The following is a 26,821-nucleotide window of genomic DNA, read 5'->3' as shown; positions in this document are numbered from 1 at the left end:
TTCCCAAGAATTTTATTCCATTCATGAGATGCAAAAACTGTGAAGGAGTTGGTGAACGTGGTAATTCTGTGATTTGGTCATTCAAAGTGTGATGTAACATGCTCTTTCATGGTTTGAGGAGAGAGAATTGAAGGAATATTTATGTTTGAAAGATAAAATCTTTGGTTGAACTGTTCTGGTATGAAACCGTTATTCTTTCTCTAACATACATTTTTCTATTCCACTGTACAGTTATAATTATTAAATAGGCCTGCAGGCTGTAATTTGAAAGCTATTAGTAGCTTTGGCTAGAGGGAAACAATGTATTCATTAACTTGTTAGAGGTGGGAGAGGTTAGAGCAAACAGATTAGTAATAATGTTTATTTTGTGACTTTGCAGGATATGGCCTTGACAAATGGTTCACTCAGCACTGCACAGAAGTACAACCTTCATGCTGTGGTGGCTAGCTTGCTGATCCTTATCCCACATGTGGTGCCCATCTCATCGCTCATGGAGTATGCTGAAAAGGTATGTTAACATGCTACAGAATATTGTACATGGCCATCAGACCTAAGTCACATATAGATGGAATTATGCATCAACTGGCAATGCACCATTGCTTAAGTTTGTTTATATATGGAAAAGGAACACGTCATGTGACAAATACAATGGCGGGTCAGTGTGGGAAGATAGAGGAACAGAAAGAGCAGACAAGGGCAAACATGAAACCAAAAGGACAAGAACAGTCTCCACATCCTCATATGCTGGACTCTCTCCTCATCAGTCCCAGTCCTTCATTCATTTCTTATCAGCCCCTGACAAGCTCGTTTGTTTTCCAGCTTCAGCAGGTGGGTGGGCATAAAAACTCATTGATGGGGGCCATTTTGACAGGTTCAAGATAAGAAGAGGATAAAGACAGGAAAAAGGAAGAGAGAATAAGATGAAAGTAAAATCAGGCCCCCTGTGGGTGGGGGACGCAGACAAAGAATAGACCCACGGTATCCCCTGCCTGTCGTAAGAGGTGACTAAAAGGGGCCCAAGGGGCTCTCAACTTGGGAGCGATTCAGTCGTAATAATTACGAATTACCCATCATAATTACGCCTTTACGAATCACACATCACAAATTACTTTTTTTTAAAATTGATTTTAAAATCTAAGTGCACGAAGTGTTCAAAACGATACACAAGAAATGCTATTACAGCTTGAATTCTCATAATATTATTTTTGGATTTCTCAGTAATCATCTATACCCATTTCCTGTCCCTCGCTTAAGAATATTTCGAGTTTTCACGCGCCGAACGCAGTGTGTGCTTCCAGTACCAGCAAAATAGAAAATAGGCACCTGTGAAGTGGTATATCTTGCGGAGTTGTTGTCTTTGTTCGTCACATGACCAGACTTCCATGCAGGTATGCGAGTTCTTTTGTCTTTGTTTTGGCAGCAAAGTGGTGACAAACTCTGTTTCATTGTGAATACTGTATGCGTGACTGTTGAAGTATTTATTGTGATTTTGGTTGCCAAATTTACATATATTGCTATTCTAGGATATACGAAATGCGAAAGGTTTGAAATAATAAAGCAATTTCTTGCGCAGGAAAGTATGTGTGATGACGTTACCGTGACTAGTGACCCTAGTAATAAACCAAAAATAGTTCAAAAATTTGGGGAGAAATACTGGAAACAATGACCCCGTTTACTGCATTCCTCAAAATCTCATTCACATGTGTTTTGTAGTGTGTGTAGCCACGATTTTTCAGATGCGCATGATGAGGAAGAACAAGACTGAACTCCGTACTGTTTAGTGTTTTGTTAGTGCAGAGGATGCACATGATATCAAAAGGAAAAACATGTAACCATTGCACGTTTACAAAACAGGAACTACAAGCTGCTATGAGAACAACTGCAGTACTCAACAAAATAAATGATCCTTCAATCTCCACTCAGATATGTACTGCAGAACACCTGTTACTTTAGCAGGTAAGAATCATACACTCTTTATATGCCAGTCTTTGAATATGTTACATCTGGTTTAAATGTATGTTGTTCATTGATTTTTCAATAATATGTAAGTTCGTAAGATCTCGAGAAAAAAAAAAACCCTACGGCCGCCGCCGCCCCCCCCCCCCCCTCTCCCCCCAATGCTTTGACGGCTGCATTACGAATTGCCTTTGTTGAAAGTTGGCATCTCTGTATCCTGTCTGACCTCCCTTGGTCAACTCTCGTTCTTTTCCGACCCCGACGATATTTGAGCATTCGAGGCCTAGGGAGTCTTTCATTTTCACGCCCTTCGTGGCCATTGCCTTTCTTCGTCCGTTACTCCATTTTTCTAAGTGACGGATCCGTTCGTTTTTCTTCTTTTTCTCTCTGTCTACCCCCTGTGGGTGGGGGATGCAAACGAAAAATACACCCACAGTATCCCTGCCTGTCGTGAGAGGCAACCAAAAGGGGCGACTAAGAGATGATGGTATTAGAACCATGAAACTACTTTTGATTAGTACCAACTCGCGGGGAACACCATGGGTCACCTTTTCTTGCGAGTAGTACCACTATATTAGGTACACCAGAGTTTTGTGATTACTAGCAACAGAGAGGGGTTCACTGTGGGTTTCCAGTACCTGTGAGTCGTACCCTTGTGAGCAACACGACGGGTCTGGACGTTGCCTGTGATTAGTACCACTATGTGAGCGGCACCTTGGGTCTGTGTTGCCTGTGCTTAGTACCCACTATGTGAGGAACACCACAGGAATACCGGCGCCCATGATTAGTACACCTAGGTGGGGAACACCATCGGTTTGCGCTCCCTATGTGTGGCGCCATTGTGTGAGAAACACCATAGGTCTGCGTTACGTGTACGACGTCCAATACTTGTGAGTAGTACCATCATGTGTGGAACACCGTGAGTCTACGCTACTTTTGATTAGTACCCCAACAAGACAAATACCATGGTTCTTCTTTACTAGCGATAAGATACCATTATGCAGGGCCGTTGACCTGTATTTTGGAGCCCTTTAGACAACAAGCATCCTCGATTCAGGATTGTGCTTTAGAAGTGGTCTCTTGGTCAGTAATACTATTTTTTATGGTAGTTTTTGGGTAGGATCCACTGATTGTTTTAAATTCATACCCATGCATTCATTCTTCATGCCATTTTTTATTTTGGTCAGTGGATGATTTGTCATTTCATTTCGTACTATCAGGAGCCGATGACCTAGATGTTAGGCCCCTTAAAACAACAAGCACCATCATCAGTAAAATCAGGTGGGGTCGGGGTCGCATAGATGTGAACTTGTATTCAGGATGTGGTGGATTCTAGTCCCACCATCAGCAGCCCTGAAGACGGTTTTCTGTGGTATCCCATTTTCACACCAGGGAAATGCTGAGGTTGTACCTTAAGACTACGGACACTACCTTCCCAGCCAGGCTGAGTGGCTCAGACTGTTAAGGCGCTAGCTTTCTGAGCACAAGTTGGCAGGTTCGATCCTGGTGCTCAGTTACATTAGATTTACTGGCATGTAAAAGAACTCCTGCAGGACAAAATTTCAGCACCTCGGCATCTCCAAAAACCGTAAAAGTGGCGTAAAAAAATAACAAAAGCTACCTTTTCAATACTAGCCCTTTCTCATCCTTGCATCACTGAAAACCTTTGATGTGTTAGTGCGATGTTAAACCCCTAGCAAAAATAAATACAGGTGGTAAAAGACTAGGAATGCAGAGTAAACACAGAAGGAGAAAGGGAACCCGACAAGTCAATATAAATAATGGAAAGGGACAAACAAGTGACTAATGAAGTCATATTATGGAGAGAAAGGTACACATAATATAATAAACACAATGACGGGTCAGAATGGGAAGAGTGAGCAGTAGAAAAAGGTTACGGGGACAAACATGAAAACACTTAAAGACTAGGACAATCTCCTTATATTCAATCATACTCGGCCATCTTCTGCTGTGCTGAAATATTATTTGTTACTAAATTGTGCTGTTTGTCTCTTTGCTGTATTTCCCAAAATACAAGTATAGAGACAGCTTAATTCAGCACTGTATTCATCCAAAATTTTGTGCTGCTTATTTGCACTACATTGCAAAACTGTCCTTTTATGACAATCCATCATATCATACATATTGGTACTGGTAATTCAAATGTTCACATTTTTAAATATTGCAAACAGATGCTGCTAAGTGTTCAGAAATGAGAGGCAGCAATCAGTATAAAGTTATGCTGTTGCATAGTGTTACGAGTTAAAGAGCATCTGTTTTGTTCTAATCAACCATGAATGACCACACTTAATACTTGGTGTGTATTTACAAGTCTCTCTTCCTTATGGCACAGCAGGCGGTCTGGCCCGTTGCTATTACCTGGTGACAGCTAATCGTTACTTTCACTTCCCCAAGTCCAGTCAACTTATACAGCAGCTGTGTGTAGACCACTGGATTTGAACACAGGGCTATGGGCTATACAACACACAGTGACTGTTCCTTAGTTTGGCTCCAGAGACAATCCAGGAATTCACAGAGTCACATACAGTGAACACTAAACAGCAACAGCTCAACATTATTAATCAGCAAGACGATACAACAGCGAAAATTAACACAGGTCCATTTACCCTCGCACTCATGATAGCGACCGCCCTCGCTGACTCACGGCTATCCTCAGTCCACAAAAATACACAAGCACACAGTACTCTCAGGTAGTACAGTCTTCTGACCCACAGTTCGTTTTCAGCCCAGCCACTTGCCAGACATTCCAACACCACAACCACAGCTCCTAGTTCAGACCTCGGTGGGACACTAGCAACAGCCAACACCTCTGTCGTCCTCAGCCCAGCCACCAAACCCTCAACACACTGAGTCTCACACTGGCTCCACCCCGGAATCCAACACTGACTCCTAGTCCAGCACCAACATTGACTGACTCCACAACGGAGCCCAACTCTGACAGACTGTCCGCGGCTAGCCTGCCTTTTTATAGCTTGGGTGATGTGAACCAGAATATTCATGAGGTGGCTAGAGGCGGAACATTCTCGTTGAATCTCCAAAAAACTCACAGGTAAGCCAGCCGACGAGAACAATACGTGAAAATGCCAGCCATGTCCTCCAGGCTAGCTGGGAGCTCCCCAGTCAGCTGTCTCATTAGTCCCTTCCTAGAAGTACCCAAAGGGCTACCACAGGACCGGCACGTAACAATAGCAATGCATTGTCTCTCGTTTGTGATTCTGGATTATCTTGTGAACATTTGCATTTTTTAATGTGATAGTACCAGAAAATATTCTGTAATATTTGTGTTTTGCCTCTCTAAACTATCACTTAACATCAGCAATCTAGGGAATTTGGCATAGTTTCCACACAATTTTTTAAACAAGCAGTAGTCCATTATGCTAAAAGTACTAGTAATAAAGGCTGCTAGAAGATGTGCTAGACAAATTTAATGTATGATATTGTATTACATTTCTGCAAAACTAGGTGACAGAATAAAATCTGTTTCAATGAGTAACTTTTATTCTGGTGTTTGCTGCTCTAAAGACAACTCTTTACTATTGTATCTATCTTATGATAATATATAGCAAAAAATGATCATATTGAATGGTACTTTTGTAGTATTCTGGAAATATCGTGAACTGAAATTGTTAGTTTGCCTTCTTTCTTTCTTTCTTTCTTTCTTTCTTTCCTCTATCACACATTTCCTTTTGCCTCCCTCAAATTTTAATGATGCGGCTTATTTTTGGACTTGTATCATCTATTTATTTATTTATTTATTTATTCATTCATTCATTAATCTGACTCCTTGGCTGAATTGTTAGCTTACTGCACTTCAGTTCAGAGGGTCCCAGGTTCAATTCCCAACAGGGTCAGGGATTTTAATCACTTCTGATTAATTCTTCTGGCTTGGGGACTGGGAGTTTGTGTCTGTCCCAACACTCTCTTCACATTCAGGCAACACACCACACTGCCAACCTCCACAGAAACACACAATAGTAATTGCGTCCCTCCGAATAGGGTTGGTATCAGGAAGGGCATCCGACCATAAAACGGTGCCAAATCCACATGTGCAATGCAGTTTGCACCCGCGATGCCATAAATGTGGAAGAAGATGAAGATGATAATGATTTTATTATTCATTCATTTATTTATTACTCAAAACACTGTTCATTTCCTTTTTTCCTCCCTTCCTAAGATTCTTTATTACTGTCCAGAAAGGTTTCCCTGCTGCTTGACCTAATCTTTCCAGGTTAATACCAAAATCTTCCCACAACTTCTTTTTGGATTCAACAACTATTTGTTTCGCTCTGTTTCTTTCGTCTACGTACATCTAGTAATTCAGGTGAACTCATAATAGATCCCAGGGAATCACTGGAGAGGTGGAGGGAAATTTTGAACATCTTCTCAATGTAAAAGGAAATCATCCTGGTGGTGTTGCAAACAGCCAAGCTCATGGGGAGGAGGAAAATGATGTTGGTGAAATTACACTTAAGTGGAAAGGATGGTAAATAAACTCCATTCTCATAAAGCAGCAGGAATAGATGAAATTAGACCTGAAATGGTGAAGTATAGTGGGAAGGCAGGGATGAAATGGCTTCATAGAGTAGTAAGATTAGCATGGAGTGTTGGTAAGGTACCTTCAGATTGGACAAAAGCAGTAATTGCACCTATCTATAAGCAAGGGAACAGGAAGGATTGCAACAACTATCAAGGTATCTCATTGATTAGTATACCAGGCAAAGTATTCACTGGCATCTTGGTTTGGAGGGTGCGATCAGTTGTTGAGAGGAAGTTTGATGAAAACCATTGTGGTTTCAGACCACAGAGAGGCTGTCAAGATCAGTTTTTCAGTATGCACCAGGTAATTGAAAAATGCTACGAAAGGAATAGGCAGTTGTGTTTATGTTTCTTAGATCTAGAGAAAGCATATGACAGGGTACCGAGGGAAGAGATGTTTGCTATACTGGGGGACTATAGAATTAAAGGTAGATTATTAAAATCGATCAAAGGCATTTATGTTGACAATTGGGCTTCAGTGAGAATTGATGGTAGAATGAGTTCTTGGTTCAGAGTACTTACAGGGGTTAGACAAGGCTGTAATCTCTCACCTTTGCTGTTTGTAGTTTACATGGATCATGTGCTGAAAGGTATAAAATGGCAGGGAGGGATTCAGTTAGGTGGAAATGTAGTAAGCAGTCTGGCCTATGCTGACGAATGGTTTTAATGGCAGATTGTGCCGAAAGCCTGCAGTCTAATATCTTGGAACTTGAAAAGAGGTGCAATGAGTATGGTATGAAAATGAACCTCTCGAAGACTAAATTGATGTCAGTAGGTAAGAAATTCAACAGAATTGAATGTCAGATTAGTGATACAAAGCTAGAACAGGTCGATAATTTCAAGTGTTTAGGTTGTGGGTTCTCCCAGGATGGTAATATAGTAAGTGAGATTGAATCAAGGTGTCGTAAAGCTAACGCAGTGAGCTCGCAGTTGCGATCAACAGTATTCTGTTAGAAGGAAGTCAGCTTCCAGACGAAACTATCTTTACATCGGTCTGTTTTCAGATCAACTTTGCTTTACAGGAGCAAAAGCTGGGTGGACTCAGGATATCTTATTCATAAATTAGAAGTAACAGACATGAAAGTAGCGAGAATGGTTGCTGGTACAAACAGGTGGGAACAATGGCAGGAGGGTGCCCGGAATGAGGTTAAAAACCCCATGACCGAGCTCAATAGCTGCAGTCGCTTAAGTGCAGCCAGTATCCAGTATTCGGGAGATAGTAGGTTCGAACCCCACTGTCGGCAGCCCTGAAAATGGTTTTCCGTGGTTTCCCATTTTCACACCAGGCAAATGTTGGGGCTGTACCTTAATTAAGGCCATGGTCGCTTCCTTCCCACTCTTAGCCCTTTCCCATCCCATCGTCGCCATAAGACATATCTGTGTCGGTGCGACGTAAAGCAACTAGCACAAAAAAAAACCATGGCACTACAGCCCTTGAAGGGCCTTGGCCTACCAAGCGACCGCTGCTCAGCCCAAAGGCCTACATATTACGAGGTGTCGTGTCGTCAGCACGACGAATCCTCTCGGCCGTTATTCTTGGCTTTCGAGACCGGGGCGCTATCTCACCATCAGATAACTCCTCAATTCTAATCACATAGGCTGAGTGGACCTCGAGGTTATAAAGGCTAATTTAGGAATTAACTCGATGGATGAAGCTGTGCACATAAACCGGCTTCGGTGGTGGGGTCATGTGGGCGAATGGAGGAGGATAGGTTACCTAGGAGAATAATGGACTCTGTTATGGAGGGTAAGAGAAGTAGAGGTAGACCAAGATGACGATGGTCAGGCTCAGTTTCTAACGATTTAAAGATAAGAGGTATAGAACTGAATGAGGCCACAACACTAGTTGCAAATTGAGGATTGTGGCGACGTTTAGTAAATTCACAGAGGCTTGCAGACTGAACGCTGAAAGGCATAACAGTCTATAATAATGTATGCATGTTATTTATTTATAGTACACTGTAATTTTGGTCATGAATCCACTGAATTGGAGCCTCCGTGGTTCAGGTGGCAGCGCGCCAGCCTCTCACCACTGGATACCGTGGTTCAAATCCTGGTCATTCCATGTGAGATTTGTGCTGGACAAAGCGGAGGCAGGACAGGTTTTCTCCGGGTACTCTGGTTTTCCCTGTCATCTTTCATTCCAGCAACACCCTCCAATATCATATCATTTCGTTAATTATTCATTGCCCCAGAGGAGTGTGACAGGCTTTGTCAGCCGGCACATTTCCTATCCTCGCTGCTAGATTGGGGCTTCATTCATTCCATTCCTGACCCGGTTGAATGACTGGAAACAGGCTTTGGATTTTCAATCCACTGAATTGGTGCTGGGGTGGCCTTTATGAAATATTAAATATCTCCATAGTAAGATCGTTGAGGACATACTGTGACATTCTGATTCGTTTTTTTTGCTTTACATCGTACTGACATGGATAGGTCTTATGGTGACGATGGTACAGGAAAACGCTAGAAGTGGGAAGGAAGCGGCCGTGGCCTTATTTAAGGTACAGCCCCAGCATTTGCCTGGTGTGAAAATGGGAAACCACAGAAAACCACCTTCAGGGCTGCCGACAGTGGGGCTCGAACCCACTATCTTCTGAATACTGGATACTGGCCGCACTGATCCAGTTTAAGGCTGACCAGTTTCTTCTTGCAAGTTCAAAGCCAGGGGGTCTCTTGCATATATCCAGGAAGCCATGCATGCAGACGGTGGTTGTTCTAAATGTTGGGCTGATGTGATGGGGCATCTTTGAGATTTTAGTCTTCTGATTCCCGTAGTATCAGAAATATCACGGTGAATAGGAAGGCAGAGTTGTTATGTATCTTGCTGCACACTCCTGAAATAAGGCTTGGTAGCGACACAGGCTTGAGAGTGCAATGTTACTTAAGACAGGTAGCCGCTATATGGTTGTGGTTCTAATGGTACCAGATATGTCTCAACGAGTCGTTCGGCTGAGGATCAACTTTATCTACATATGGACTGTTCAACCAGACAGGAGCACCATATTCAGCTGTTGAGACAGAGCATGTGAGGGTTGTGGCAGATATCTCCACGTTGTACCACACAGCTTATGCAAAATGTTGTTTCTGGTTTTAGATTTCTCAGCAACTTTAGTTAAATGCTTCTTGTAGGATGGTAACTACTTATTTTACACACAGTGTGGTACAGGATAATGTTTGTTTCAGATTGTGAAAGCTCGACGTGTGGTTGGAGCGACTCACCTTCTGCCTGAGCTGTTGGTTCACTATGATCCAGATTCTTGCCCATCACCCACATCACTGGGTCCAGACGTACTACTGGACCAGGCAGCTGTCACAGACTGCTTACGAGGAGCAGGATTCGATGTCACGAGACTGCAGCAGCCAGGCTCCTTTGCAGGGGGACAGGCTCAACATCGGCACTCTTGGGCTGACCAGGGCGCAAGGAATAGTGTCGCAGACATCCAAGTTGAGGTAGACAGCGTGTCATCCTCTCCAGGATTTCAGAGGGTGAGTAACACTGTTACAGTAATGGTACTATCTAACAATATCCAGTCATGTATCTTCTTCTGGATAGAAGGTGAATAGTCTTCAAAACTAGTCATGTCCCTGTCAATAATGGAGAAGAAGAAAGAGAAAATTATTCTTGAACTGGTTCAGTTGTTATTGCTAATGATAAAGAGAGTAGCTCTCAAACTATTTTGTGTTGTTGTTCGGGTCATCAGTCAATAGTCTGTTTTGAGGCAGCTCTCCATGCTACCTTACTCTGTGCTAACCTCTTCATTTGTTCATGACTACTGCATCCTACATAAACTTGGACCCTTTTTTTTTTTCCCCCATACTGATGTGTTGGCCTCCCTCTTTCATTCTTATCCCTTAAATTTCCCTCCAAAACAAACTGGAAAAAATCCTGGATGTCTCTTATTAAACAATGGAGCACATAAATTTTATCATGAAATAGGTTTCTTGAAGGTGCTACGTAGTATATTGACACACATCTGTGTTTGAGTACTTGTTACTTTATGTAGTTTATTTCATTAATGTATTATTGTTTCCTTCTTAATGTTATTTCTTTTCTAATCCTCCATCACTGTTGTTAATAATCCTAATGAATATTTTGCTTTCGCGACCACATTGTACTTGACATAGACTTTCCGTTTATTAGTTCGTGTTGAGTACGTACAATATACAGTATTGTAGTATAGGTACTAGCAACATATTGATCGCAAATTACCAGTAGATTGTATGAACAGATAGTCGCTCGTAATAACAGATGCGTCAATGATAAGACTCTCGCTGTAACCGAAAGATAATGCACAGTTTAGTATAGGAATTTTGAAGGGACCGACTAATACTGTCGTTATCACAGGGTTCTTGTTATATGCCATACTCGCTATAGCGGACTTGTACTGTAAATATTCTCCTGTTGTTTGGTGATAGACAGGTAGTTAATTCTGGATCATACCCTGGCCTAATGAGCTAGATGGAAAGTGACACTGTTGAACTGGCTGCAATTTCAGTTTAACAGTATAGAGTATGTGCGAGACCTAAGGTATAGGTCCTGTCTCTTACGATACCGTAATTTGTTTCCCAACATGACTTTGCTTCTAGGCAAGTTATGGATAAGCGTTCCAGTTTTAAGGCAAGTTTTAAAATTCAAGTAGTTCAATTTGCAGGGAAATGCAGTGTTTGCATTGCAAGCGGAGGATTTCGTGTGACAGAGTTTAATGTACACTACTTGCAAAAACAGGAAGTTTCATTTCAAAACACCAAGAAATCAAGAAAAGTGTTGTGGGGGTTGAAAAGTGGAAAGCTTCCTGAGGTCAAAAATTAACTGCTTCAGTACATGAAACATGTATAGATAATGGATGTGGTGTTTCACATGAAATACTTCAATTTAAAGCACCCAAAATAGCTCCCAACCAAGACGTTAGCTGTACAGAACTGAAGGCAAGTCGTGGTTGGATAAAAAGGTACACGAAGAGGAAGCGTATTACGCTACAAATTAATTCCTACAAACTTCAATACTTTAAGACATGATTAAGTCTTCCTCGTGAACCGCCGGAATTTTCTTTTGAAGATGCTGAGCAAAGTTCTCTGCGAAATGTAAAGAGATTCACCTTGTTTCCTTGACACGGCATAAGCCCAAAAGCTCATATTGTGTCTATAAGTACGGGCCGTGAAAGCATCAATGTTAACATTTAATACTTTGCTAATATTCAAGAATATGTTGCAGAACATAATAAAATACAATATATTATCAAAAGTATGGCTTTTATTATTTTAAAAATTATTTTATTTCTAATCAGTTTCCATTTACTAACTTCCTTCATGTACCTCGCATCCCATTTTAACTCTAATTTTCAAAAGTGCGAGATATACATGAGTAAATTCAGTATTATTTTAGCTGTTATTGTACCTCTTTTAGTGTAAGGTAATACTTTTGATAATCTGGATTATTGTCAATAAAGTTTGATAAGAGTGTCTAAATTTTCAGTTTGTTTGACAGTTGAAACTTTGTTCACTTACTTTCACCATTATCACTGGATTTCTGCTTCTGCATGAACACAAAGCCCAGTACAGTATTGCGGTGTTTTATAACGCAATGGAAAGCAGCCTGAATTATTAAAAATTCCAAAATAGTGAGAGGTAGAGAGAGAGAGAGAGAGAGAGAGAGTGTGTGTGGGTGTGTGGGTGTGTTTTTTTTTTTTTTTTTTTTTCAAAGTCAAGACGTTCGGAAAGCTTCCTTGGGAAGTGTTGATCAATAATTCCCTATGATTGTTTCGGTAGGATTTATTGAAAAATTTCACTATTGATTGCTGCATTATATTCTTTTTCAGGCTGCTGATCCTGGGTACCTCCTCTCCAAATTCCTTCAGACTCCCACAACCATTGACAGCAGCATCTCTCTTCCTTCCACCATGCGCATTGGAACTGTAAGATTATTTACTGTGTTTGAAACGTTGAAATGTCTATCATTTGGATTATTGTGATAATCCATATCCTCTTCTAACTGCCTTATATTAGTCATGGAATTGTGCGATAGAAAGATCCAGCAATTCTCCTCACTGACTGGGGTCATTTAAGATTTATTTTTATCCCAGTAGGAAATACCTAGAAACTCTTCTTTCATTGCATCCTGTGCTTATTAAAGAAGGTTTTTTTCCTGTTAGGTTCTTCACTCTCCAAAACTAATTTTGAATAAATAAATGTATAAACCACCTGAAAAAAGAAAACATTTGGTAACAGAATTATACCTGAAAAAGAAACAGCTTAATTAAAGGAGAATGATTTGTTTTATTCTTGAAACATCATATTTTATCAAATCACACTAAAATATTTAGAAATGTATAATCATTTGGGGTTTTTTTCTGTTTAAATCCTTAAAAACTTGAAATTTGGAACTTATCTTAATGAAGTCCTCACTTCTCTCCACTCTGGCATAAAATGCAAATTGTTGCAAATCACAAATCATTAAAGTAGCCAGGAGAGGTACTGCAATCCATCAGAGTAATTTATATAATTTGTCAGTGAAATGTGCAACAGAAGGAACTATTGAGAGAGGATGTAAAAAATAGGCCAAGAGAAACATAATCGGTAAGTAGTGCCCTATACGAGTGAACTAAATACTTCCACAAACCTGCACATACCTATAGCATGGTGGCCTTTCCAGCTTCCATATCTCGTACACTGAAATAACCATATATGAAGTCTTAATTATTGCTCATCTGTTTCTCATGCCCTCTAGAAACAAATCCATTCTTGGTCTCATATCCTCATATGACTCCACCGCAGTTGATGTATAGTATTTGATCAACAGTATTCGGACAACTCTCTGTAATAGTAAATTGAAGCCTTGATGATTCTACAGCTGCATTTATTGGTATAAAAGGAGACAGGGTATTATATTTAATCAGTGGTACCAACATCATCAGCTATGAAGGACAGGGCATGTTCTCCATAGGAATTATATTAGGCTTCCTTCAAAAATCTTTATGGTGAACTTGGCTCAAACTCAAGACAAGACCTTTGGAATATTGCAAAGACCAGATCAAACAAACAATGAAAGTGACAAAAGCCCTTAAACCTGGGAGATACTTACCAAGCATCTATTACTTGAGTGCCAAAGTGTTCGAACTAGAGTCCAGACACCAAGAGATCAAACAAGAAGCACGCAAACTTTGGTAAACCCAACCATGTTCTCCCCTGTACGATAAATGCAGTTTATATGAGTGCATGTTTCATGCAAAAAAATCAGCCTGCATATCACCAAAAGTCTGTACATAAAATTTACTCTGTGAGAAGTGAATTGTTAGACAGGAAAAAATTACATACTCAGTAAATAGTAACAGCCGATTACTCATGTGATTGGTTGGTCAAGGAAGCTTGACAACTTCAAACATGAACCCATTATTGTTTGCTATATTAGTAATTAAATCTGTATGGGACATTTTAACCCTTCCCAAGTTCCCTGTGTCAACTATTAGTATCGTAATTGTGAATAGGAAATGTGAAAATACAACTCTATAGCTGGATAGGAAACACTTATTGACAGACGGGGACCATCGGGCGTTAAAGAAGTGGCTCATGAAAATAGCCAAATATTGAATAAAACAACCACCCACAAGTTCCATAGTGCTCCTGATTGTCTAACCAGCACCATGATTGTGCATCAAGAGTGAAATGGAATGGAATTCTATAGTCAAACAGCTGTCCATGAAAAACATTTTTCTTGTGAAAGAGAGGACGTAATAGGTGAGTGACCTCCTCACTAGTTTCTCCGTCCGGTTCCATGGCTAATAGGTTAGCGTGCTGGCCTTTGGTCACAGGGGTCTCCGGTTCGATTCACGGCAGGGTCGGGAATTTTAACCATAATTGGTTAACTTCATTGGCACGGGGTCTTGGTATATGTGGCGTCTTCATCATTATTTCATCCTCATCACAATGCACAGGTCGCACAGACCAGCATTTGGCGAGCCAAACTTGTCCTCGGACACTCCCAGCACTAAAAGCCATACGTCATTTCATTTTCCTAGTTTCTCCTGGCCAATGGAGCCTCCGTGGTTCAGGCGGCAGCAATCCGGCCTCTCGCCGCTGGGTTCTGTGGTTCAGATTCTGGTCCCTCCATGTGATATTTGTGCTGGACAAAGCAGAGGCGGGACATGTTTTTCTCCGGGTGGTTCGGTTTTCCCAGTCGTATAGTCTTATTTCATTCCAGCAACACTCTCCAGTATCATTTCATTTCATCTGTCGTTCATTAATCATTGTCCCCGAGGAGTGCGACAGGCTTCGGCAGCTGGCACAATTCCTATCCTCACCGCTAGATGGGGGCTTCATTCATTCCATTCCTGCCCCGGTCAAATGACTGAAAACAGGCTGTTGATTTTCATTTTCCTAGCCAATACATGAAGGATTTTTAAAATAAAAGTTGCATCTATGTGGTTAGTATTCCACACACAACTGGATATCTTGTGCCTACAAGTGCATTATCAACAGCCATGTGAAACAACTAGTCCTCACCTGTAACATGTAATTAAATGTGTTATGCCAAACCAGTGGAAGGGTTTAATTTGCCAAATGATTGGTTATGCCCTTTCATAATACTGTATTGAGATTTTTTTTTAAAATTTTGTGTGGCTATTACTAGCCGCGTGCAGCCCTTGTAAGGCAGACCCTCCGATGAGGGTGGGCAGCATCTGCCGTGTGTAGGTAACTACGTGTTATTGTGGTGAAGGATAGTGTTATGTGTGGTGTGAGTTGCAGGGATGTTGGGGACAGCACAAACACCCAGCCCCTGGGCCAATGGAATTAACCAATGAAGGTTAAAATCCCCGACCCGGCCGGGAATCGAACCCGAGACCCTCTAAACCGAAGGCCAGTACGCTGACCATTCAGCCAACGAGTCGGACACTGTATTGAGATGTTATTGAGTAAATAAGAACAGTTTTATTAGTTGCTTACTGTCTATGTTAGAAGCCTAGTGTCTGTATCAGCATAACAATGCTCCCTGTCATAAAGCAATATCTTTTTCAGGAATGGCTTCTGGGTAATAAGGTTTTAAAATGAAGTAGCCAGCCCAAAGTTCTGACTTTCAGGTGAATTCAAATTCTAAATTTGCTCTAGACCCCAACGACCCACACAATGAACGCCCTTGCACTGTAAAGCTACCTCCACTAAATTTCTCTGGCTACAGCTCTTAAGAAAGAATGGTCTGCCATTCCTTTTGAGGTCTTCAGACACTTAGTAGAAAATCTCCATAGCTGAATTGTAACTATTATAAAGATAGTATTAATGTCTTGTACCAGAAAGTGTGTCACAGGTACAGTCAGTCATAGGACTGTTTTGGGAAGGTGTCCGGATACTTTTGATCAGGTTGTGTGTTTGCACAGTATCATCCCAGGGCTTAGTAGTAACAGTAACATGGTGAAACTCTTATTTATTATTTTCAGTGGGAGCATAAGAAAAACAATCTGTGCAGGAAAACAATTGATGTAAGTCCTTGATTTATAATTTTTTTGCTTTATATTGTGTGACGTGGATCAGAACGCTCTGTTGCTCACTACAGTTGATATTGTGCACATCAGTTTAACGTCAAAGCTTCTGGAATGCATCAGAGCTGTTGGAAAATGTTGGCTAAGTCTCCAGTTCTTCTATTTCATTGTTACTTCACCCTGTAAAGCCCAACACACTCTGGTCTGGCACTAAAATCATCACAGATCTCCTATACTCCTTGTACACCATGAGAGTATAACACCATTGGCATCTATTTCTCAAATTCCACATCTTTCACGCACAACCTCCTCGAAACTCTTTCCAGCCTTCAGTCATCAACAGTGTCACATTTTGTTGCACTCTCACTGTAGTTGCACATATGGAAACAGTTAAGAATTGACCTAGCATAATTTGGCACCACAATGATATGGCAAAATGGACCTGCAGAATGTTCATTCCCACCACCCCTTGATGCTTTCTGAAGTATGCTTGAAGCACTTTGATACCTGCAGGACACTAGTACAGTCATAAAATAATATTTCAATCTCCTGAAATTGATAAGAATTTAAAATAGATCTCCATTTTAAAGCAAAATGTGCTCATGTGCCAGACATATCTGTGGACATAGTGTAAAAAAGAACAAAATGTTTCAGCAGAGAGTGTTAAACATTCAAATACTTCCAATAAGTCAGAGTTTTGCAGTGTAAAGGTACTTGACTCCAATATTTGAATATAAAATGGATATACAACAGTGGCATTGACTGGAGTACAACATTTTTATTATCAATAAATATTTTTATCAACATCTGTAAGATACAAGACTTTATATTTTGTATCAACATACGAAGGTCGATCAAATATAAATGGGATTTTTGTTCCTGAACATTGACATTTGTTAGGACTGGCCCCGTGTTTCTGCTCTGCTCAAGCCTTATTCACACGGGGATAGTTTACTAGAATCAAGTACTTGAAACCTCTAAACTTGAAGCCAATCCTTTTAATCACGCGGGGAAAGCGCATGCTAACTGTCTTTAGAAGAGCGCGTAAACTTCAGTGGTTTAATATTGTATTTTACTAGTTGCTGTCTGTGAATTTACATTCAGTTTATTGAAGTGGAGATGCCAAATGCATAAATACAAGCATGCATACAGCTAATTTGCGCATTGCTATTCCATGAATTACAAAACTGTCTTAAAAAGAAGAATACATATCCTTTTTTACAATTTGTTGTACGTCACACCGACACAGATACCGGTAGGTCTTATGGCGACGATAGGATAGGAAAGGGCTAGGAGTAGGAAGGAAGCGGCCGTTGCCTTATAAGGGTATAGCCCAAGCATTTGCCTGTTATGAAAATGGGAAACCACGGAAAACCATCTTCAGGGCCGCCGACACTGGGGCTCGAACTGACTATCTTCCGGATGCAAGCTCACAGCTGCGCTCCCCTAACCGCATGGCCAACTCACCCGATAAACAGAAGAGGGTAACTTGGGTTAAAGGGTGGATTAGCAGAAGGGCTTTGCATGGTGCATCTAACAACTTGTTGAAAGAACTAGTGGGAGAGGATTTGTTAGCTTATAGGAACCATAAAGTTTTGTGTTCATAAAATAATGTCGCCGGGCTGAGTGGTTCAGACGGTTGAGGCACTGGCCTTCTGACTCCAGCTCGGCAGGTTTGATCCTGGCTTAAGGTGCTCAAATACGTCAGCCTCGTGTCGGTAGATTTACTGGCACGTAAAAGAACTCCTGCGGGACTAAATTTCAGCACCTCGGCATCCCCAAAAACTGTAAAAGTAGTTAGTGGGATGTAAAGCAAATAACATTTTTTATTATTATTATTATTATTATTATTATTATTATTATTATTATTATTATTATTATTATTATTATTATTATTATCATTATTATTATTATTATTAAAATAATGTTGAGAAATTGCAATATTTGTTTGAATTCCACTTATTAGGAGCATTCATTATTATATACCAACAAATATACTAAAAATCTTGAGAAAAATGCGCGTGCTCTGTTTTCAAGTCGGGGTTCAGATGGGGCAACTACTCCGTGATCCGTGACTGTAATCATATGCTCGTGCTTCCTGTGACTTAATCACAGATAAAAGTCCCGGATGTTTTTGTGTCACAGATATTCTGAAATATCAAGCTCATCTCTACTACTGGAGTCAAGTCAGTCACGTCGTGTCACGTGACGGGAAAGTGGACGCAAAAGTTGACGGCTCGGCAACTCAAATTTACTTGCAAGGAAAGTTAAAACTTGACTGTCCTGACCTAATTCACATGGGGAAAGTTGAAGGAAAGTCGACTTGCTTCAAGTATTTGACTCCAGTAAACTATCCCTGTGTGAATCAGGCTTTAGGAGTGGGGAGAGCGTGCTGTTAGATATTTCCCGCCGTTTTGTCAGTAACGCTCACGATGTTGGAGCAATAGGTGCACCCCTCCACTGCGCAACAAATAATTATAAAATTTCTTGCACATGAAGGAGTTATAGTGGCAGAAATTTGCCAGAGATTGACTGCACATTTCAGTGATCAAACGTTGTCAAGGACATGTGTGTTTGCCTGGCATAAAAAGTTCAAGGAAGGATGAGAACGTGTGGAAAATCAGTAACACGATTGCCGTCCTCGGACCAGCATTACAGACAAAAACATTTGTGCAGTTTAAGACATTATCGACGACGATCGACGGGCGACAGTATCAGAAATTGCAGAACAAGTTGGAATCAGTTATGGGAGCTGTCAAGCAATCATCACAAACAACCTACAGTTTTGTAAAGTGTGTTCCAGATGGGCAATAAGCAATAAGTGCACATGAATAGTTTTACTTAATTACTGTACTGATTTTATTAAAACATAAATTAACTTATTATACTTGTTTCTCATGTTTGCAATTGATTTTGTATAACAACACTCCAATGTTTAGGATGTACATACTTTCATACAATCAGTCATCATCATTGATCTGCATCTAGGCCTGTTGCCCAGGTGGCAGATTCCCTATCACTTTTTAACCTAGTCTTTTCTAAAATGATTTCAGATCAATAATTTAGCCCTGGAGGCAAGACTTTCACACGTGCGGAACGACTGTCATTTGTTTACATGCTCGCAGCCTTCTCGGGAAGGATGTTGTCAGGCGGTGCTCAACACTGCCAACCTCTCTACTTATTACTTAGGAACGAATGAGAGTGGTACTTTGATAGGTGGTGGTGGTGATTATTGTTACACCATTGGTCTGGACTGGTTCTTGCCATGCGGACGGTTAGAATAGGACCTGGACAAGACCAGTGATATAGAGACAAGCAAAGGGGTTAGGTTAGAAGCCGCAAAGCGGCCTTAGGCCTCTAGTTTCATGTGGAAACACGATTGGTCTGGACTGGTTCTTGCCCTGCGGACAGTTAGGATAGGACCTGGACAAGACCATTGGTCTGGACTGGTCCTTTCTGTGCGGACGTTTAGAATAGAATCCGGACAAGACTTGTGATATAGGGACAAGCAAAGGGGCATTTTTATTGTGCTAGGGTTGGTGACGAATTACGATTATCATAATTGTGGGGAGTGAGATCACATGCCACTTTACATTGGCCAGTAGGAAAGCAAGTAGCTACTTCAGCAATGAAACTCATTAGGTTATAAAAGTAAATGTACTTCTTGGGGCGGCATGGTGGGTTCCTGGACATCGCTATGAACACATCTCTCCTCTGAGATGCATTCCAAGTAAGATTTCATTAATTTCCAATTACTTATAATGTTAAAAAAAAATCTTGTTTCAGGGCTGGAGTTTTACCATGAATATTTGCCCCAATTTGTCCTGTTGAACTGTCATCTTCATACGTTGATCTTTCCTACCTTTAAAAGCTTCATTTAAGCTTATTCATCTACTAATGTCATTCCACGCCATCTCTCCCCTGACAGTTCGAAAAATACTGCTTAGTCAAGTAGCTCGTATTCCTTACTCCTAAGTCTTCCCAGCAGTAGCGGCGATTAGTGGGGGTCCAATGCCCCCCTTGGCCCCCACATTGTGGAGAAAAAATACATTTTTATTCCATTTTAGCCATTTCTGGCAGTCTCGCTCAGTAAATGTGGCTGTATAGTTCTATCTAGTGTCTTTATTAATGTGTAGTCAAATACTAAATGACATAATTATATAATCACGCCAAACTTCTGTTTATGGAATGCATGTGTAGGCCTAATTATTGTCCCTTAGGTGAAAGTTCTATTGTATAGTACTGATATTATGGTATTAAAGTTGGTAGACTCAACCCAGCCCAGAGAGCATTAAAAAACTTACCATTTTGTACCTACATTTTTTCCATATTTTATGTCCTCCGCGTCCTATAGCCCTTAAATCTTGGAACTTTGTGCTGTCTGTACTTTTTTGTGCTCCCCCACTTCTAACTCCCAATTACTGCTACTGCTTTCCATTCCACTACTTGCAACATTTTTGTAACACTACTCTTTAATCAGAAATCACCAGAACAAATCGTTCTTCTTTGAACCTTTTCCATTTCTCGTATCAAGTATTACTGGTTTGGGTCCCATACACTGGAACCATACTCTAATTGGGGTCTTACCAGAGACTTATAAGCTCTCTACTATACGTCCTTTCCACAAGCCTTAATTACCCTCGTAACCACATGAAGAGATCTGTAACCTTTATTTCCTACCCGTTTAATGAGAATACCCCAATGAAGTTTTGCCATCATACCATTTTCTGCTGTCCATCTCACAGCATTGTTGAGGTATTTTTTGCAGTCTCTCATAATCCTGTAACTTATTCACTGCTCTGTACAGTATAAAATCATTCTCAAAAAGTCTTATATTATTTATATAACTGATAGCTAAGTACCACATACGAAAAAGCTACGGTTTCATAATTATCTTTAAATTACTGATTGCTTTGTGAAGTAGTGTCATGCCTGCATCCAAGCCCAGAGGAAGTGCTGCCAACCCTAGCGTGGAGGACACCATTCGGCGCGTACTCCAGGAGCCGGACGTAGCGAAGGTGCTAGCCAATGCGATTGCAGCCAGCATAGAAACTAAAATTTTAAATAGAGTGGAGGAGGCACTGTCCGAGTTCAAGACTTTGAATGAGGAACTTATAAAACAACTCAGTTTAAAGGACAGTGAAATTGAACAATTGAGGCAAAGCTTGGAGGAGCCAAGGACATCGTCTAAAGAAGAAATTATCTCTCGGACTGATGACCTCGAGCAGTACCAAAGGAGAGACAATCTGCGAGTGTTTGGTGTGCCTGGGACTGAAGGGGAAGAGACTGACCATCTTGTACTGGATGTTGCACGAAAAATAGGAGCTGACATTCAGTTAGCCGATATTTCGCGCAGCCACCGTGTTGGTCCGAAGGCGGGGCAGAAACCTCGCCCGATAATAGTTAAATTTGTGTCATACAGAGATCGCAGCAGACTGTTTCATAATAAGAGGAAGCTTACTAAGAATAAGAGGGAGTGGAGTCACCATCCGGGAAGATCTGACGACCTGCCAGCTGAGCATCCTTCGTGCAGCAGTGGAGCTCCACGGACTGTGTAACATGTGGACCAAAGACTGCATGGTCATCATTCGGAAACCAGACGGCAGCAAAATCCGAGCAACACGGATGGAACACATCACATTGTAAATATTAAGATAACATTATTTTCCATAGTTATGAAACTCCGTTGCCCACTATTCTGAACTGTAACTTTGAAATTTGAGTATTACTATATTTGTATATACATTTCCTATTTGTAACACTTCATTTTTAATTTTAATTAACTTTTGAATTTAACCAAATACGTGTATTTGCGTTCTTATTTTTTATGATTAGTATTAATGTAATATTTTTTAAATAGTTTCAATACTTTACCAGTAATATATACTTCATTAATTTAAGACAAGACACCCCTAGTTTAGTTGTCCTTTAAAAATATTAGGTAATTTTATGCACAGTTAATTCATTACCTGCACCCTTGTACTTCAGTTAACGATAATTTTCTCCTAGCCCTTAGTGTTTATTTGTCTATTTTGGTGATTTACATTCTACCAAGTTGGTTACTGTCACGAGTCACAATGGACATTCCTCTGACGTCACCTGTTTATCTCAGCAGCCACCAGGCCATGTACCCTCTCCTTTCCTTCCGCTGTCCCCGCTCCCCCCACCCTCTAGTTCCAACCCTGACCAAAGTACCGCTAACATTCTTAAGAACTTCGTCTCGCAGCATCCTAGAGCGCTTCACGTCTGTCATATAAACGGCCAAAGCTTATTAGCTGCCAATCGAATGGATGAGCTTACAGAAATATTTACCCCAGTTGTTTTTCATGTCCTACTAGTGTCTGAGTCATGGTTGACAGATAAGAGCCCGTCTTCTTTGTGTCAACTTGAAGGCTACTCGCTTCTGAGAAATGACCGCACACACAAGCGAGGTGGAGGGGTATGTGGCTATTTCTTAACCAGCCTCAAACCCAAAATGTTAGGTCATTCACCAGGCAGGTATGAGAGAAAACCAGAATACATGTTCGTAGAAATAACAGCGAACGGGATTAAAGCACTTGTAGGAGTAGTTTACAAACCTCCGAATATAGGCCACTTAGAAGACTTTGAAGCTGACTTAACTGAACTGCTGCCAGACTACCCCCACACAATAATTATGGGAGATTTTAATACGGACATAATTGACGTAACTTCTCCCGAAACCATGCGACTTAAAACATTGTTTCAATCCTATAATATGGACATCTTGCCTCTCTCTCCAACTCACCACACATCTCATTCGCACACTCTGTTAGATCTTTTAGTTACCAGCAATTCAGACAGAATTCTCAATGTTGGTCAAACCTCTGTACCTGGTATTTCTGCACATGACGCAATATACATCTCGTATGACCTCCGGCCACCGAAACGCTCCCAGAAATTTATTACCTATCGACCATTGAAAAATATAAATAAAGATAGACTCTTCCAGGACGCAAGCAACATACCCTGGCATAACATAACGACATATAACAAACTAGACGACAAAGTCGCTTTCTTTAACAGCAAAGTAACGGAATTATTTGACAAGCATGCCCCAAAGCGGCGAGCGAGAATATCTAAAGAACCCTCTCCGTGGTTAAATGACGACATTAGACAACTAATGAAACAAAGAGACTGCGCCCACAGACAATACAAAAATGACCCTAGTGTACAAAATTTTGACGAATATAGGAAGTTAGAAAACAAGACAACACAACAAATACGGAATGCTGAACTGCGGCACGTTTACAGTTTAATTACGCCTAACGGTAGAACAGCGACGACATTGTGGAAATCTATTAATAACCTTGGACTTACGAAGAACAAAAACAGACGAAATTACAGTACCTCTCGAGGCTCTTAACGAGTACTTTATTGCTAGTTCCTCCGCAGTACGACCTGTCGACAAACAGAAACTTATGAACCATTACGATACACACCCCACCCCTGACAGAGATAAATTCTATTTCAGTCACGTGACACCCCTCGAAGTCAGGAAAGCAGTCCTTAGGATAAGCACAAAAGCGAAAGGAATTGATGACATTGGGACTGACATGGTGAAACTAATTCTTGATTTTATATTACCAACTTTAACCCATATAATCAATTTCTCTCTTCTATACTCCACATATCCAACTCTCTGGAAGAAGGCTATTGTGCTACTTTTTCCGAAAAGTCAAACACCTTCGAACGAGGGAGACTATCGTCCAATATGTATTTTATCAGCTTTATCTAAAATCTTAGAATATATAGTCCATAAACAAATGTCAGAGTACCTTCAAACGCACAATCTCCTTAATCCTTTCCAGTCCGGTTTCCGACAAGGACATAGTACAACTACAGCCTTACTCAAAGTGAGTGAGGACGTTCGACAGGAAATAGACAGAGGACGAGTCACAGTTCTAGTACTACTAGATTACAGTAAAGCTTTTGACAGCGTAGACATTGACATATTACTTGTAAAACTGAAGGCTCTACATTTTTCTCAAAGTACAATTGCTTGGATGCATTCCTATCTTTACGGACGTCAACAATGTGTGAAAGGTAATAATGGAATTGTTTCATCGTGGCGTCACGTGAATAGAGGAGTCCCTCAAGGCTCTGTACTTGGACCACTTCTTTTCACACTCTTTGTGAATGACATATCATCGAATTTAAGACATTGCAAATACCACATGTACGCTGACGACCTTCAACTCTACACAGACTCTACAGCACACGACCTTCAGGAAAATATAGACTTACTAAACATTGACTTACAGACTGTTAGTGAATGGTCTGCTGCCCACGGCCTGCAATTGAACCCTACAAAGTCACAAGTAATCCTTCTTGGCCACCAAAATCAAATGGCAAGTATCAGTAAACGTCCATTGCCGAGAGTAATCCTTCAGAATGTTGCAATTCCTTTTGTACCACAAGTGAAGAACCTCGGCGTTATCATGGACGAACGCATGACTTGGTCTGGACATATCTCGCATATCTGCCAGAAGGTTTTCTCTGCTCTTCATTCTTTATATAAATATAAATACATATTTCTGATAAAACTTAAGCAGAAATTAATCGAGGCTCTTGTAATGCCACATTTCGACTATTGCGATGTTGTTTTCAATGATGTGAGGCCACTGCTGTCCCTAAGGCTACAACGCGCTCAAAACGCATGTGTGAGGTATATATGCAATCTAAGAAAATATGACCACGTGTCATCATCTTTCCTAGAACTAGAGTGATCGCGACTCCACGTTCGTCGTAATCATCATACTCTGTCTCTCCTCCACCGAGTCCTTACTACATCTTCCCCAACTTACCTTTCTTCGCGTTTCCATTATTTCTCAAATGTGCATAACAGAGGTGCACGGGCTCAAACATCAAACCTGCTCGTTATTCCTCACCATCGAACTGCAACATATAATAACTCATTTTCTGGGTTTGCCGCCCGAGAATGGAATCGCTTACCGGATGACGTCAGAGGAATACCAACCACCAGGTCATTTAAAAGAGCGTTAAGAGGTACAACAGGATACAAATGAACTGTGCATTTCTAGTCCTTTACTGATGGTGTTAGTACATTATTACTACTAGCTATTATTATTATTATTATTATTATTATTATTATTATTATTATTATTAGGCCTATTATTATTGTTGTAAGTATGTTTATCTCACTGGGGTGGAATTTTATTTCTGTTATAAAATATTTAGATTGTCTTTAACTGTGCTATACTTAGCATTAATTATGGTAGTGTTAACTTTGATTCTATGTACAAATTGGTTTAGTGTAAGAGAAGGCCTAATGGCCTTAACTACGCCAATAAAGACATTATGTATCTATCTATATTATACGCCAACAGCTTAAGTGGCAGTAGGTGTGCTTGCCTTCAATGCTGTCTATAAATTGTACTCGTGGTCTTCTTTTGTTCCTTCTACCTTCCAGCTTCCCTTCAGACAGGGTGGTACACCAGTCAGAATGACGAAGCAAGTGGCAAACAAAGCTGTTTTTTTCTCCTGTTTGAGGTTTCAACAAGGGTGCATGTCTAATTTACTTTCTTGAGAACTTCATTGCTTTTGACTCTAGCAATCCAAGGTTATCTTAGGAGTAAATTCCAGAACCACGTCTCGGATGTCCAGATTTTCAATACTTTTGATTTTCCCAGGGTCCATAGCTTACATTACACCATATAAATATTTTCATGAAGTGCTTTCATGCCTCCATGTAGGTGATCTTAGATGTTTGTAGACACTTCTTTTTTGAGAAAGCTTCCTTTCAATGTATAATTTGGGTGTTCACTTCTCTCGTACATTTTCCCTCAGATATGATCAGATGTGATACATATGAAAACATAAATATCCAATAATATACTGTCATGTGGGACCCCACTCTTAATCATTACTGGATCACATAATGTTTCACCTTCTCTGATTTTCTGAGTTATATTTTCTAGAAATTTAACCACCCATTCAACCGCTCTTTTGTCTAGTCCAATAACCCTCATTTTCACCTGCAGTCTCCCACGATCTACCCTATCAAAAGTCTACGATAGGTCAACAGTGATACCTCCTGAATCTAAAATATCTGCTATATCTTGCTGGAATTCTTGAAGTTGAGCCTCACTGAAATAACCTTTCCTAAACCCAAACTGCCTTCTATTAAATCATTTGGTAATTTCCCAAACCTGTCTAATCAGAAAGAATGCTTTTCCAGAGCTTACAAGCAACACATGTTAACCTGAATGGCCCATAAATCATTTGCTTTATGTTTTATCACAATTTCCTTTATAGCAACTATACTGTAGCAACTCTCCACTCATTTGGTATAGTTCCTTCATGCAAACAGTAATCAAATGTTTCAGATATGGCATTATATCCCTCTGCATTGCCTTTAGTATGCCCCCAAAAATCTTATTAATTCTAGCTGCTTTTCTAGCTTTCAACTTGTGTATCTTTTTGTCATCATCATCATAATTCCACTCCAGTCACCTGGGTGTGGTTAACAAGCCTCCTCCACTCCTTTCTGTCGTTCTACTTTTCCTGCTCCATTACTTCCGCCACATCCAATCCAGCTTCTCTAATGCCCTTCCAAATCTGATCCGTCCACCTTCTTCTCAGTCTTGCAACTGGTCTCTTTCCCTTAACTTCTCTTTCCATTTCCGTTCTTGCTACCCGTTCCTTTCCCTTTTTATATGTCCGAACCATCTCAGTCTTGCTTTCTTTATGTTCTGTACTTGACTTACTTGACTTAATTCCTGTTGTTCGTCGTGGAACATAGGACATCAACAAAACATCTCTATCTGATCCTGTTGCTAGCCAACCTCTTCACCTCC

At 40.6% G+C, this 26,821-nt stretch overlaps 1 protein-coding gene across 1 annotated transcript in view; it reads left to right on the top strand.

Moving 5' to 3' along the window:
- The window catches only part of stmA (Protein EFR3 homolog stmA), a 150,015-nt gene that overhangs the window by 91,149 nt on the left and 32,045 nt on the right, over nucleotides 1-26,821 (top strand). Inside the window, exons 13-14 of the mRNA XM_067150356.2 lie at nucleotides 380-508; nucleotides 9,700-10,002. Coding sequence (XP_067006457.1) covers nucleotides 380-508; nucleotides 9,700-10,002 — 432 coding nt within the window. The remainder of the gene's footprint in view (nucleotides 1-379; nucleotides 509-9,699; nucleotides 10,003-26,821) is intronic.

The sequence above is a fragment of the Anabrus simplex genome, chromosome 6 (genome assembly GCF_040414725.1).
Source record: "Anabrus simplex isolate iqAnaSimp1 chromosome 6, ASM4041472v1, whole genome shotgun sequence".
NCBI lineage: Eukaryota > Metazoa > Arthropoda > Insecta > Orthoptera > Tettigoniidae > Anabrus > Anabrus simplex.
Note: the sequence above shows the minus strand (reverse complement) of the source record. Positions and strands in the feature narration are given on the sequence as shown.